At 39.4% G+C, this 15,879-nt stretch overlaps 1 protein-coding gene across 15 annotated transcripts in view; it reads left to right on the top strand.

The window, feature by feature from the left end:
- The window catches only part of DST (dystonin), a 460,168-nt gene that overhangs the window by 190,010 nt on the left and 254,279 nt on the right, over positions 1 to 15,879 (top strand). For 8 of the 15 annotated variants that reach the window (XM_074947860.1, XM_074947857.1, XM_074947858.1 and 5 more), the window contains 3 exons: positions 2,658 to 2,747; positions 5,719 to 5,796; positions 8,362 to 8,454. In XM_074947860.1, coding sequence (XP_074803961.1) covers positions 2,658 to 2,747; positions 5,719 to 5,796; positions 8,362 to 8,454 — 261 coding nt within the window. Of the gene's footprint in view, positions 1 to 2,657; positions 2,748 to 3,284; positions 3,384 to 5,718; positions 5,797 to 8,361; positions 8,455 to 15,879 lie in introns of all 15 variants that reach the window. The other 7 variants (XM_074947869.1, XM_074947855.1, XM_074947854.1 and 4 more) reach the window with 2 other exon arrangements.

Here is a 15,879-nt window from a genome sequence, read left to right as displayed (position 1 = left end):
CCCCACTATCCTGCTGGTAATGGCTTATCCAAAGTGATCACTCTCCTTACAATGTGTATGATAATCAAGTTGGGCCATTTCCAGCACAAATCTAGGTTTTCTCCCCACCCCTACCCCACAAACCCACTCTCCTGCTGGTAATAGCTTATCTAAAGTGACCACTCTCCTTACAATGTGTATGATAATCAAGGTGGGCCATTTCCAGCACAAATCCAGGGTTTAACAAGAACGTCTGGGGGGGGGGGGGGGCGGTAGGAAAAAACAAGGGGAAATAGGTTACCTTGCATAATGACTTAGCCACTCCCAGTCTCTATTCAAGCCTAAGTTAATTGTATCCAATTTGCAAATGAATTCCAATTCAACAGTTTGTCGCTGGAGTCTGGATTTGAAGTTTTTTTGTTGTAATATCGCAACTTTCATGTCTGTAATCGTGTGACCAGAAAGATTGAAGTGTTCTCTGACTGGTTTATGAATGTTATAATTCTTGACATCTGATTTGTGTCCATTTATTCTTTTACGTAGAGACTGTCCAGTTTGACCAATGTACATGGCAGAGGGGCATTGCTGGCACATGATGGCATATATCACATTGGTGGATGTGCAGGTGAACGAGCCTCTGATAGTGTGGCTGATGTGATTAGGCCCTATGATGGTGTCCCCTGAATAGATATGTGGACATAATTGGCTTTGTTGTAAGGATAGGTTCCTGGGTTAGTGGTTCTGTTGTGTGGTGTGTGGTTGCTGGTGAGTATTTGCTTCAGGTTGGGGGGCTGTCTGTAGGCAAGGACTGGCCTGTCTCCCAAGATTTGTGAGAGTGTTAGGTCATCCTTCAGGATAGGTTGTAGATCCTTAATAATGCGTTGGAAGGGTTTTAGTTGGGGGCTGAAGGTGACGGCTAGTGGCGTTCTGTTATTTTCTTTGTTAGGCCTGTCCTGTAGTAGGTGACTTCTGGGAGCTCTTCTGGCTCTATCAATCTGTTTCTTCACTTCCGCAGGTGGGTATTGTAGTTGTAAGAATGCTTGATAGAGATCTTGTAGGTGTTTGTCTCTGTCTGAGGGGTTGGAGCAAATGCGGTTGTATCGCAGAGCTTGGCTGTAGACGATGGATCGTGTGGTGTGGTCAGAGTGAAAGCTGGAGGCATGTAGGTAGGCATAGTGGTCAGTAGGTTTCCAGTATAGGGTGGTGTTTATGTGACCATCGTTTATTAGCACTGTAGTGTCCAGGAAGTGGATCTCTTGTGTGGACCGGACCAGGCTGAGGTTGATGGTGGGATGGAAATTGTTGAAATCATGGTGGAATTCCTCAAGGGCTTCTTTTATATGGGTCCAGATGATGAAGATGTCATCAATATAGCGCAAGTAGAGTAGGGGCGTTAGGGGACGAGAGCTGAGGAAGCGTTGTTCTAAGTCAGCCATAAAAATGTTGGCATACTGTGGGGCCATGCGGGTACCCATAGCAGCGCTGCTGATCTGAAGGTATACATTGTCCCCAAATGTAAAATAGTTATGGGTAAGGACAAAGTCACAAAGTTCAGCCACCAGGTTAGCCGTGACATCGGGAATAGTGTTCTTGACGGCTTGTAGTCCAAACTGTTGAATTGGAATTCATTTGCAAATTGGATACAATTAATTTAGGCTTGAATAGCGACTGGGAGTGGCTAAGTCATTATGCAAGGTAACCTATTTCCCCTTGTTTTTTCCTACCCCCCACCTCCTCAGACGTTCTTGTTAAACCGTGGATTTGTGCTGGAAATGGCCCACCTTGATTATCATACACATTGTAAGGAGAGTGATCACTTTGGATAAGCTATTACCAGCAGGATAGTGGGGTGGGGGGAGGTATTTTTTCATGCTTTATGTGTATAAAAAGATCTTCTACACTTTCCACAGTATGCATCTGATGAAGTGAGCTGTAGCTCACGAAAGCTTATGCTCAAATAAATTGGTTAACCTCTAAGGTGCCACAAGTACTCCTTTTCTTTTTGCGAATACATACTAACACGGCTGTTACTCTGAAACCTGTCATTATAGCAATGGGATGGATAAAAAAGTGAGCCTTGGGTAGATACACTGTTTAAGAGGGAAAGCTGAGAATGATGAGATACATTCTTGTTGATTAATGAGTGATAGGTTTCTACTAATTTTTTGCTGTATTTGGTTCATGGGCCAAAATATGGGTTACATTTTTGCCTGGATCCAGCCAGTTTGCATGGGCTGTAAATCAGGGCAGGATTTAGCTCTGTCTTTTTTTTTTTCTGCAATTTATTCTGACTTGGGTGTGAACTGTGTCCTCCTTAATTGATCCTTATATAGGCCAAAGTAGGTAGGTATCAGGCCTCAGTAAACACGGTAGGGATTACGCCTTTGTTACTTTGACAATTTGTTGCCTACCTTGTGGCTTTTCCACTGTTCTTCTTTCCATATTTAATAAAATATAAGAATATGGAAAATGTGGAAGAGGGTTGAATATAAGTTTACATTGCAGCTAATTTTATTTTTGTATTTCTCTTGGCATAGTGACTGAACAAACCAAGAGTGGCATGTTGAGATATATAAGTGTGTGTACATTACAGAAAAACAGCATTAAATATCATGGTGAATTCTTGGAAAGAGATAGCATCTTAAATTTCATTTCTCTCTCCCTCTCTATTTCTGCAGGTTCGCAAGCATGTGAATGATCTGTATGAAGACCTGAGGGACGGACATAACTTGATCTCCCTTTTAGAAGTCCTTTCTGGGGATACCCTGGTGAGCTTTTTTAAATCACTGTGCAATAATTTCAGGCCATTATATACCCATTTATGCAGTTTGCTAACTCTTCAGATGTGGGCTGTTAGGATTCTCTTTGATATATCCCACACTATGCCACTGTTGATCCCAGAGGCATAAGTTGTATTTCTGTTGATACATACAACTCCATGAACAGTGTGGGGAATATGAACTATTTTTGTCAATCTTCTTCTGTGATCATGAAACTTCTTTCTTTTTATAGATTAATGTACTAGTTCTTTATCTCGTTTCCTTTTTTTCTTGGATTTTCTTTAGCAAATGTTGGATGGTTAATATTATTTCACATTAAAGAAAACAAAGTACAAATAGCAAGGAAAAAATGTCCCTGAAATTGTCTAATACACTCCTCGGGTGTCATTTCCTTTCTTTGTGAGCATTACTTCCCTTGCTTGGTATTTGTTCTCTTCATTATGTTCTTCTGTTCATGCTCTTCTCTTCATTTGTGGTCTGTCTTGTGTCTTTGCTGTCCTATCTTCTGTCTGTTATATTCATTAGCCAAGGGAGCGAGATTTTTTGAAGACCTTACGGTTGGTGAGTTCAACAGAAGCATGCGCATATGAACAGCATGAGGATGTGGAGGATGAGGATAAGGGGGTACGTGCCGACCCCCATAACTATACTAACTTAGTATTTGAAGTGTGGTGACTGCTAACTTAAAAGTAACCTGTTAGTTTGGTGTTCTGCAGTAGTTCAGTGGAAAGGACAAAAGAACTCATGCTGATCAACCAGGATATACATATTCTGGAAAAGACTGATAAGATGGAGATATGGACAAAGATGTTTTTTTCATTCAGTTCATTTGCAAACAGTGACATGCAAAACTTTAAGATCTCCATTTATTTTCAATCACTACACTTACAAAAGTTGTACAAATACAACACTATGTAGGCGACAATCAAAATATTATGTAATTATTTTATATTCAATTACACTAAGATTTCTTTTTATTTTCAATTACTGTAATTTATGTAGCAATTATGCAAACAATATAAGCAAAGGGTGAAATCTTGGCTCCATTGAATGGAGTAAAACTCTCATATACAACATTTATACAACATAATATTATGTGGAATTATGGAATTTAGATTAATTATGAAAATATTCTTTTATCATCACAAAGATGGTTGATCTGATTTAACTATGTCACTTTTCAAAGTAGATAGTGCACAGTGGTAGTTCTCATAGCTATGTGTAGTGCTTCAGCTAGTAAATATATTGATTGCTTGTAGGGCTTATTTTATGGCAACAGATGCTGAATTACCAATTTTTTGACTGATTTATGTCATCCAGAAGGGAAGTATCTACTTAAAAACTGTAAAATGTTGAGTATTGGCTGGTCCAAAGGAAGTTGTTTCATGCCTCTGTAGAACCAGCATTGCTAGTGTTTGCTAAAGCAACTTTGTATGTTGGGGTCCAATTTCTATCCTTGGATGCACAGTGTGTCATGCTGCTCTTATGATTTCATTGGAATTTGTATGCTTTCATCCAAGGGCATAATGTGTCTCAAGACACTTGTACTTTAGCTGTATAATATTTCCCCTCTGTGATCTTATATTGTTACTTTTTGACAGTCTGGACTTCAGCAAACTCTCCTTGTTTTGGAAAGTAAGATGCCAATTCTGTAGTCCTTAGTCCCACTCATGGAAGTTATTCTATGATAAAAACTGCAGGGATTGATCCAAACCTTTCAGTAGTTTTAAAACAGATTGAAATCTTATATGGTAATGTAAAATTCCATTTTTGTGTTTTAGTCTATGCTTCTTTTCCAATTGCATTTCATCGTGTTTCCTCTTGGCAAACACGTGATATTCCATAGGGGGGAAAATAGTTCAACTAAGGAAAATCTATGACTGTCTGACTGTTTCACAGAGATTGTCTGAGGAAATACTCATATTCATCGCTGAGCTGTATAAGTGGTTTGTAGTATGCTTGAGCATATTACTGTGACAGTTTGTGAAAAATCTGAAATAAGGAAGAAAGATATTATATTATGATGACATAAATTTAACTACTTTCCTATTGTTGATCTCTGACAGCTAAGTAAAAAACTCCTTTTCTGTGTAATTCTTCCTGTTGGTGATTTTACACTAACTGCATGCTGTTTTGCTATGTTTCCATTAACACACCATGCATAATTGTTTTATAGTTTCTTCTTTGTTGATTTGTTTTTGCTTTGGGATGAGGGGGATCCTTAACTTTCTTCATGCCTCACCTGCATAAGTGTTCACATAGCAGATCACACAGTTCTGCTAGAACAGAAGTTAATGAAATCCTACCTGAGGAAGGAGTACACAGGCACTAAGACTGCAGTTATAGGATTTCTAGTGGTAGGAAGGAGTTTATTTTCATGACATGTTTCTAAATATATATTTATTAATATGTAGTTAAAACACAAACAAAATCTAAACACACATCACACCTGCATACTAAGGTAAGTTTTCTTATTACATTATTGCCAGAGTCATTAATTGGACAGCTCAGAGGTACACATGATTATTACTTGTGATTTGGTTTAACTGAAATGTTGTAAATCTTTTGTTATGATGCAACATCTAGTTATTTCCCACTACGGCTTCGATCCTGCAATCTGGTTCATATGGGTAGGCCCCTGTGCCCATGAGGAGCCCTCTTGACATCAGTAGCACTTGGCCGGGACACAGGCACCTACTGTAATGATCAGATTACAGGATTGGGGCCTTTGATTCTGCTCTCCACTAGTTGTGCAAATAAATTTCAACTGCAGTGAAAACAGGCTTTCTATAAATTCATAGCTCAGTTACTTTTCCTTAAGTTTCAATTACACTTTTGTAATAGATGTAGAAACATTAGTGTTTTAAGGATTTAAAATGGAAACTTTTAAATCAGATTTTTTACCTTGTAGGAGTTTTGGTCTTTGGAAAATCTCATAACTTTCATTTTCTAATTTTAGCCCCGAGAGAAAGGCCGGATGCGTTTTCACAGACTCCAGAATGTACAAATTGCACTTGACTATTTGAAAAAACGCCAGGTATGGTAATAGTTTTAATAAATAAAGCTTAAGTGAAAATTGCACTTATACAGTTAATAGAGGCTTGATGAGGGAAGGAACAGCTATGCTATTTGTTCTTTTTTAAAATGCACACAGTAAAAATGGTTAGAAACAAGGATCTGATTTATTGTGGTGCCTGAACTAATGGTGGTGGACATTTGGTGATAGGGGAGATGTCGAGCAAAGGTGTAAAGCCACTTTTGTTCCTCCCTTGTTCTGAGGGGGCCCTCAGTGTCATCTCACTCCCAGCAAAGCAGCTGCAGATATTGCCCTAACTTACACCCAGCTGTCGATGGCCCCAGGTAGCCATTCTCGCAGCTGAGAATAGCTGGAGCACAGTAGCACTCAGGCCAATGCTCCCTTTTCACAGGAATTCCCCCAACCTGCATCCTGTGATGCCTCCATGTCATGGGCAGGTAATTTGTGAGAATTCCCCAGTAATCACTTATGGCGGCTTTACAGCCCTTTGGTGCTGGCAGAGCTGGCATGAAGAGTCGTGAGCTGTGAACTGGTGCTGATAAGCGTTTTTTGCTGGCTTTAAACATTGGCTGGAAGAATAGAAAAGTGACACAATAGCAATACGTTTGTTTTAAATAAGAAATGCCACCTGCTGACATCTGCGCAATGAGGATTCAATCCCGTACCGCTGGAGTCAATGGGAGCTTTGCAGCTAACCTCAGTGGAAATAGGATCTGCAGTAAGAAAACGAATGGCCACACAGGCTGACAATCAAAAATAACATATTTGTGCAGCCTAGACGCTGGTGGTTTGGTAGTGCTATAGCTTATTTCTAAATGGGAGACCCTGGTTCAATAAATCCATAAGACATGCAATGCGCAACCATGTTCCTTTTTATTAAGGTGCAGCAGTCAATGGAGATTATAGGTCTCAGCATGCAATGATCTGTTATGATCTGAGTATTCAGGACTCTTGAATCAAGGCAGAATATTGTATGGTGGCATCGGTGGTCTTTTCATCCTGCATGTCCGTATTAAATAGGATGGCTACTGTGCAGTCTCCTCTATTTTACACAGCTTAGGTGCAGCTCTTGGGACCTTGGCAAGTTGCCAATGTGACCCTGATTTGTGTAAGGTTTCAGTGCCCCTGCCAGAGGGACTGCCAGTCTGGAGGAAGATGATACTTGCACACAAGTGGTTGTCACAGACTTCAAGGATAAGGGAACTTTGCCAGCAGTTGGGGTAGCTCCCAAGAACCCTGAAATAGAGAAGGCACATTTAAAAATGATATTTGGAAAACATCTTGCAGAAGATTGGTTGGGTGACTTCCCGTTGGAAATAGTGTATTGTGATTTAGGTTAGATAGGCCCCAAATATCCATAATTGTGAGGGTTAACTTTGGAAAGGCAAATGAGTAAAATAAAAGCAATATGTGACTGTAGGGTACATTTTTGTCAAAACTGAACAGTTTTTATAATGTAATAGGAGGGGAAAAATTAGGATCTCTTAATTTTTTTTTATAACTGTGGGATATATTTGTGTGTGTGTATATATATATAAATATATATATATATATATATATATATATATATATATATTGTTCCATGGGGAATGCCTACTGACAGTAGTTATACCTATGTGGGGAGTCAAGAAGAAAATATGGCCTTGCACATTAAATGTTGATGCAGTGTGTATCCTAAAGAACATACACAAATAATTATTGATTAATATAAGCATCAAGTGCATTTTATTTGGGTCATCTTTCAGTTGACAAACTAAATAGGCACATTTTATACATACATACATATATATGCACTTGATGTTTATATTATATATATGTATATATGATGAAGTGGAATAATATATATGAAGATGATAATAATAGGTTACCAAAAGGTGTCAGTAACCCATTCTGAATGAGAGATTATTGGAGTTGCAAATATGATTGACCATTGATTTTGAAACTTCAGTTAGTAATTTTAATCCTGTTCATTAGTTAAGATGTGAGAAACAATTTGAAGGTGTGAAGTGCTATATATGTGCTTATTTATGATTAATTATTATTAGAAATGTAAACATTATAAAATATTGTCATTGGTTTAGTGGGTCAAATTCTCTCCTGCAGCTGAACTCTCTTTGGTGCAGGAGAGTGGGTGGAGGGGGAGGGTGCCAGGGAGCCAGTTATAGTTCCCTCAGTCTAAGGGCTGTCCTGTGCTGCTCTCGGCCCTGGGATGACTTACAACAGTCCACTCTTGTCCGTACCCTGATGTACTACACCCCTAACACAGCCTCTCTATTTCTGACATGCCCTTTGCACCGGGATGCGGGACAGCTGGCACAGGAACCTTTCTAGCTGAGAGTTCCTCCCCGCTAGGGCGGTTCTCAACTGGCCAGTTACGACCAGAAGCTGGGTCCTTTGCACTGCACAAAGGAGACAGATTGTATTGAAATGTGCCCTAATATGTTTGTTACTGAATACATTACGGATTCAAGTAGTGTTCAGTTTACAGTCAAACCCGAGTGGTGGAATAAACGTTTTCAGCACCAATTTGTTTCAGCTTTTACATTTATTTTTCCACAATGGCAGGTGAAACTGGTAAATATTAGAAATGATGACATAACAGATGGAAATCCCAAGTTGACTTTGGGGTTAATATGGACCATAATTTTGCACTTTCAGGTAAGCCTTGTTTCTCTTGACAATATATGTTCAGTCAGATACTGTGTTCTCTGGTAGGCAATTATCATGAGTGCACGAATGAGTTGCAGTAGGAATCTGTAGAAACCGTATAATGTGGGATCTCTCTTCTCCAGTGTTTGAAAATTCTGATGACTTATATGATCAAATATACACACTTAATCATAAGCTACTTAGTTCGACATCTCATTCCCTATTTGTAGAGAGATTACAAAAATAGCCAATTTTATGGTTAATTTTATAAAGAACAATGCTTTTTGTGCATTTATTTCAGTTCTAATAAAAGGTTCTTTGTTTGTTGCTCACATACAGGCTTCTTTTGTTGAATAATAAGATCAGAAAAATACAATTGTTTTTGCATCTTTTGGGGTTTGTTTTCTGCTGATTTTGAGAACTGAAAAAATGTTACTTCTAACATTTTCTAAAAATACGAATCATTTAAAAACATTTAATTTTGAAGGCAATACATTTGATGGTAGTACTGGATCACACTAGGCTGGCACTAAAATTTTTCCACAGTGATTGGATTGTGTACAGTATAATTCATCTTTACAGTATGTGGTATAGAATTGCTTCTCAAAATTAGGGTTAGACAATGGCACTGGAGGTAGATGATGTAGTGCAGCTGACTGTTAAACCTTATTTAGTGTGACTACTGCAGTATTGTTAGAAACCAATTCCTTCTGGTGCAGGCATTTTAAATGATCAGAAGCCTGCATAATCAAATAACAATATGTGGCATAGCATCATACTGTTACTGTTTATGATTTTTGGTTAAAAAACTGTATTACCAAAAGCCTCTTACAGTGTAATTTAGCTTTCTAACTATAAATCCTAAACAGGATAGGAAGGAGCATAAATATATAGGAAAAATGCTATGTTTAAGTATATGTATTTATGAAAATTGGAACAAGTAGGGGTTAAGTATACTTACATTCACTGGAACTACTCATGTCATGTGCATAAGCACTTTCAGAATTGGCCTGTTGGTTATCTTGTTATCAGTATTGTGAAGCACCGAGGAGAGTTTTGGGTGTATGTAAAAAGACAATGAAAGTAAAACCATCAAGTAACTGTCTCTATCTATAAAGCTTAATGAGGGAAATAAATTTATAAATTATGTGAACCACTTTGACAGGGTGTTTACCATTATTTTCCATGAACTATTTTCCATTGCACAAGACTTAAATAGAAAACTTCTTGAGTTGCAGTTGTAGGTCTAATTCCCAGTCTCATTTAATGTTTGTTTCCACCAACCTGTACGTTATGTCATACCAATATGCACTAGCTGTGATCTAATGTGTGAGACTTGAACAGAACTAGAGTTTTAAAAATAAATAACTATTAAACCACTCTAGGAACTAGGAAATAACTAAAAATTAGAAAGTCATATTGTTGGAGTTCTGCCTCTTTACACATGAATGGGTGCACTCTCTGGACCAAATTCCGAGGTGATTTTTAAGTTAAACCCCTTTGCTCTAATATAGACTTCTTTACACATTGGAGCCTGATCCTCTCATCAGTTGCCTGCATACAACTTCTTTTGGAGTCCATGGTAGCTTGGTGCAGTTGATGGGATAACCAGGTTCACCTGATGTAAACAGATCCAAGGGAAAGCGAATGTGAGGGATCTGACTTATACACCTTACACATTACTTTTGAATTTTACCTTGTCTTTTGTTAAGAAAGTTTGCTGATGCTGGCTGAATTGGAATCAACAATTCTCAGTGTGAAGATATTGCACTATGCTCTGTTATTTATATTTGTTCTAATTACATTGCAAGCTGGGAGGTTTGCAAGGTACCAGGGACTTTTTGGCTCTGGTTAGTGATCTGAGTTGTTTGCCACAGTCATGATGCTTGTTTGGGGGATAATGAGATTTCACCAAAACAGAAAATGGTTCTAAGGGCTTTTATACTAGAGGAAGGCATCAGATGCAAAAATAAAACATACAGTGTACATTTGAGGCTCAGTTCTCTCCTGCATCTGAATTATGCTTGGTTCATTGGAAGAGGAGATGGCTGTAGTGCGCTGAGTCAGCACCAGCCTAGTCCCAGATCAGCATAAGTTCTGCTCTAAAATACGTCACTGCCTTCTGCGGCCTGTGCAAATCAGAAGGTTGCAGGTATATTCTGCTGGATGGAGCCCTTGGTAATAATACATACAGGGGGTAGAAATGGTAGCATATTGCTTTCATTAATTTCTTCTGCATGCGTTGCTGGGCATGTATGTTGCAAGTTATTCTGCCCTTTTGGTGTGGAAAATACACAAGGCATATATATTTCCAGGATATAGTCTTTGTTTTATTTGTGCATTTCACATATTTTTGGGGGGAAACAGTTTATGGTTAATTTTTAAATTCAAGTACATAATGCAGTGTGGACTATTTTGTGTGGTATTATGTCTAGAACACTTAGTCAAACTAATAATGTGCAGAATTATATACTGTATATACACTGTGCAAGATTAATTATAATTGTATAGATTGTGTAGCAAATTCTTCCTTCATACCTATACACCTCCACTGGAAATGGAGTTGCTCAGGTATAAATAAAGGTAGAATTTGGTCCTGTAAAAATATGTACAAATTTTGCAAAATAGCATCTACATAAATGCATGAATTTTTGTTTCCAAAGTCCTGCATTTAAAAATATTTCCAGCTGACCTGCACTCAGCTTAGTTACATCTGATTTAAGAAAGAAGGAAAATAACTTCCAGGTTAAAAAATCTCAAATCTGCCAAACTTCAGGAGTCTCAGGCACTTCCAAACTGTCACCCAACAGACTTTATCTTCCTCAGCTCCCCATTGTCAGACTCATTTTCACATGCCACACATATCCTTAACCTTTGTCCCATCCCAGCAGCCCATGTTCCATCCAGCCCTACACACCCTGAATGATAAAATGCAGAGAAAGCATCATTCTCTCAGATGCAGTGTGGGCTGGCATCATCTCTTTCCTCTAATCAGCAGGCATGTGTTTTTGCCACTGGTGTTCTTGCCTGCTAGGGTATGTCTATGCTGCAGCTCGGAGTGTGCTTCCCAGCACAGGTAGACAGACAGGTGCTAGCTCTGCTTGAGCTAGCATGCTAAAAACAGCAGTGTAGTGGGGAGTAGCACAGGCAGTGACTCAGGCTAGCCCGAGAACATACCCTGAGAATCTGGGTGGCTTTGTACTCAGGCACCTAGCTTTGAGCCGCTGCCCATGCTAACCCTGGCTACACTGCTAGTTTTAGCATGCTCGCCTGAGCAGAGGTAAGGCATATCTGTCTATGTGTTCTGGGAAGCATGCTCACAGCAGTAGTGTAGACATACCCTTACTCTGGTCTCTGCTCCATGCTAATCTGTTTGCCAGTCAATTCTTCCTCAGTCTGTCTCAAGGCAGTCTGTTAGTCTATTGGCTCAGTCTATTAGTCTATTGGCTGTTTTCTTGCAGGCAAGAATAGGAGTGGCGGTCTCATGCAGTGGTTTTCAAACTGGGGTATGCATATCCCTAAGGGTACGCAAGCTCCCATCAGGGGATATGCGAGAAAAATCCTGTAATGGCGGACAACACACTTTATTTAGTAAGATTTGGCATTCTAATCATAGGTATATTATGACCCTGCTCAGATGGGGATACACTGTAAACTACATTATTTGGAAAGGGGTAAGCAGCCTAAAAAGTTTGAAAACCTCTATTGGATACAGCACCAGGCTGAGATGCAGGAGATTCGCCCCATCCCCTTGAGCAGGAACCCTCTTTTTGTTCTGTGTTTGTACAGCAGCTAGTACAATGGAGTCTCGGTCTATGACTTGGGCCCCTAGGTGCTAGGGTAATACAAATAATAATAAAGATAAGGAGACCTGTGTCCAATTTCCAACCACTCTGGATTCAGCTTCCCACCTCAAATACAGATTTACTGTGTGATGCCATCCCCCATCTTTAAAATGGGGATAATAATCCCTTACCTCGCAGGGGTGTTTAGAGGATAACATCCACTGATAATTGTGAAATGCTCTGTTGTCATTGTGGTGAAGGACATATGAGCACCTGAATAGACAGACACACATGAAGACTGCCCAGTTACTGTGGTCTTCCCATTTCCTTTATCAGGTTACTAAATGGTCATAATGTGAAATTTTGACACCCAGCATCCATGTGGCCTCTTCTGCTTTGGTTATTCTGACTCCTCCTCTTGGCTGGCAGCAGTCTGTGAGGCGTGCTGCCTGCTTTTCTGCCCTCTCTGCTTTGATCACGTGGATATCGGGGGGGAGGGATAGCTCAGTGGTTTGAGCATTGGCCTGCTAAACCTAGGGTTGTGAATTCAATCCTTGAGGGGTCCATTTAGGGATCTGGGGCAAAAATTGGGGATTGGTCCTGCTTCAAGCAGGGGGTTGGACTAGATGATCTCCTGAGGTCCCTTCCAACCCAGATATTCTATGATATGTGATTGAGATTCTGGGAGTTGGGCTGTTCCTCCTTTCATGCCTATTTTTGGTCTTCTAGCGGAGTTGGCTGGCCTTGAACTCACCCGAGACATTGGGCTACCGTCACTAGGATTCATGTTTAATCTGCTCCTGATTTAAAACAGCCAGTGGAAGGTCAAGGACTGATCTTTTCAAAGATTTAAAGATGGAGTTAATACAGTCAGTAGTCTAATCTTTGGCTGTTAGAGGGGATAAATTAAGCTACATACCCTGGGATTTTTTATTCCCAATATGAAGCATTGGAGCATAAAAGACAGCTTTTAAAGGAGATACTTGCCCTATTTTTGTCCCCCAGAAGAACTCACCTCCAGCAACTTGTCATATTTGCTAAACCTCAGCTAAAAAAATTGGTCTGGATTTTCTGGAGTTGTTGCAGCTATCAGAATCACAACAAAGGCAATATGCAATGAAGAAGAGCTCTGTGTAGCTCAAAGTTTGTCTTTCTCATCAACAGAGGTTGGTCCAGTAAAAGATATTACCTCACCCACTTTGCCTTAGCAAAGGCAATAGCCACTTGAGCTGTTGGACTGGACAGTCATATTTAGACTGCGCTCCTAAACATGGTACATTACATTGCCATTTGGCTCATCTGGTTGATTCTCTCCAGCTGTAGGTGGGTAGGCCTAATAAACTCACCCACCTTTTTTACTTTGCCTGAAGTCATCTCATTGGATACCTTCCATATCCCTCTCCTGGGTCCACCTCTGTTGCTGACGTACGTGAGCTGTTGGGTACCTGCACAGTGCCCACAAGCTTAACAGCTCTTTCTGATTTTGAGGCACTAATTGCATGAATAAGTTGACACAGCTGTGGAGATGAGCTTCTGTTTATGTTGGAAGGTAGTCCTCTTGGTTTCCTTTCTGGAGCCCTTCTTTGGTGCTCAGATAAGCAATTTTAAGATTCAGGTTGTATTTGGCATAAGTTTAGCTCTTTGTGTGGAGTCCTATATGTGGTCTGCTTTGTGCTGTGCTACTGCTGGCTGGTTTCTGATAAGAAGGTTGCTGTTGAACTGAGAACCAACACTTTTAGTTATCTGTAGCAAGGTGCTGATTCTCCACTTCATCTGCTGTGCTGTAGAGGCAAAAAGAGACCATAAAGAAACAATTTAAAAGTCTATCTTCACTTATTAAATCCCAGTTTTGCTCAGGTTATTTAAAGACGGTAGACTCTGGAGTCAGTTTAGAGTGCAACCTGAGTCTACTTTATTCCTGCTAATGACTGGCAAGGAATTATAAAGAATAAATCAACACAGGAACTCTGTGTATAAAAACTGGGTGAACACAGTGCTGCAAACTAATGAACCACATGGTTTTCTGCTGGTGATGTCACCATAAGCAATAACACAGCAATTCAAAGTCAATAAAAGAATACAAGTTAGGCAATCACATAAGGATATTCTTGATAATAGTAAAAGGAGTCTGTGTTTATATACCAGTAAACAGATGAATGTCATGAGTTCAGTAATAACCTTCCATGGCCGTTTGATATCTTAATCTTAACCTCTTGTTTGCACACAAGCCTCGCTCACAGACACAAATCAAGTTATAGTTAAGTATATTGATATTAATAGTTTAAAGACTTTATCTAATCCTTTGTCACCTAGGTATAGTTTTCACCTGTTGATGGGTTCTTGTGTTTCAGATAAACTCTGTCTGTAGTCTCTCTTTAATACTCTCTGGGGAAATTCATCCTTAACTCTAGTGAGTTTGAATTTGGCCCTTTGCTTTGTTTTTATCTAACATCATATAGCCACAGGTGGCCACTTGGGTACCTGGGTCTTCATACTTGGTGATGGTGTTCAGCTTCACTTCAGGTGTGGTCAGCTTGTCATCATGGTCCCGGTTGGCTTCTGTCTAAGGTCTTGTGACTGATATCATCAGAGTCCAGGTTTATTCCCCAGGTTTTCACTTGGAGTTCAGTGGTAGCTTCCTGCCATTCTTTAGGATAATCATATTTCTAAGTCTTTGCTGTTTGGTTTAGAGGGAAACAGTTTCCCATTTCTGAATCTCCAATTTAACTGCACACTGTCTGTCACCTTCAGTGACACAAGTCTCAGGAAGCAATCAGCCTTTTTTTTCTGTTGTTTCAGTCTTTGTCATTTTATCTTTGACTCGCTTACACTTTCATTTGTCCTATGTTAAGACAGGATGGCATGAATGCACAGTTGTGAAAGCTCTTTTTACTTGTAATGACTGATTGTAAATTATCTTTGACCTTGACTGTTTCACTGGTTCAATGAAAATAGAAAACCTATGTAAGAGAGTGCTCTTAATGTTACTCTTTTTTAGTTTATGTAGAACAAAGAATAATAGAAAGTATTGTAAATGGGGAGGTGATGGCCTTGTCTCTCACTCAAAAATATTGTTAGCTCATTATAAAATGAGTGTTGAACACGCAGGTTTCTTGTCTATCTCTAGGAAGATACTTTAATACATTCAGCAAGTATTAATAATAATCACATCAGTTGTCTTTGCAATGCAGCTATTTTCATTAACATTAGAGAACGGTAGATTGTTATACATAAGTAGTACATTAACGAGCAAAGCAGCCACATTAAACCACAATGTACCTTGCATATTCAGCAGTACTTGACAGTAGTCAGAAACACTGAATTTCTTAGCCAGTTGTCCGTATTCTTTTTTTCCCCCAAACCTTGATCTCTTCTTAGGGAGTACAAGAGGATAGCCTGCTATTAGGAAATGTGTGCCCCATATAGGGCGAATTCTTAATTCCTGAGGTCAAAGGGACTCCCCCTGAGTAGGGCAGAGTAAGAACAGATAAGGCCTATTTTTATAATTCAAGCAAAAAACCACAATGGCCAGCATTTTCAAAAGTGACCATTGATTGTGGCTACCTTAATTTTTGGATTTCCACTGTAAAGGGGTCCAATTTTCAGAAAATGATGAATACTCAATTTTTGAAAATTAGATGAAAATTAA

The sequence above is a fragment of the Natator depressus genome, chromosome 3 (genome assembly GCF_965152275.1).
Source record: "Natator depressus isolate rNatDep1 chromosome 3, rNatDep2.hap1, whole genome shotgun sequence".
NCBI lineage: Eukaryota > Metazoa > Chordata > Testudines > Cheloniidae > Natator > Natator depressus.
This window is presented reverse-complemented; position numbering and strand designations above follow the sequence as displayed.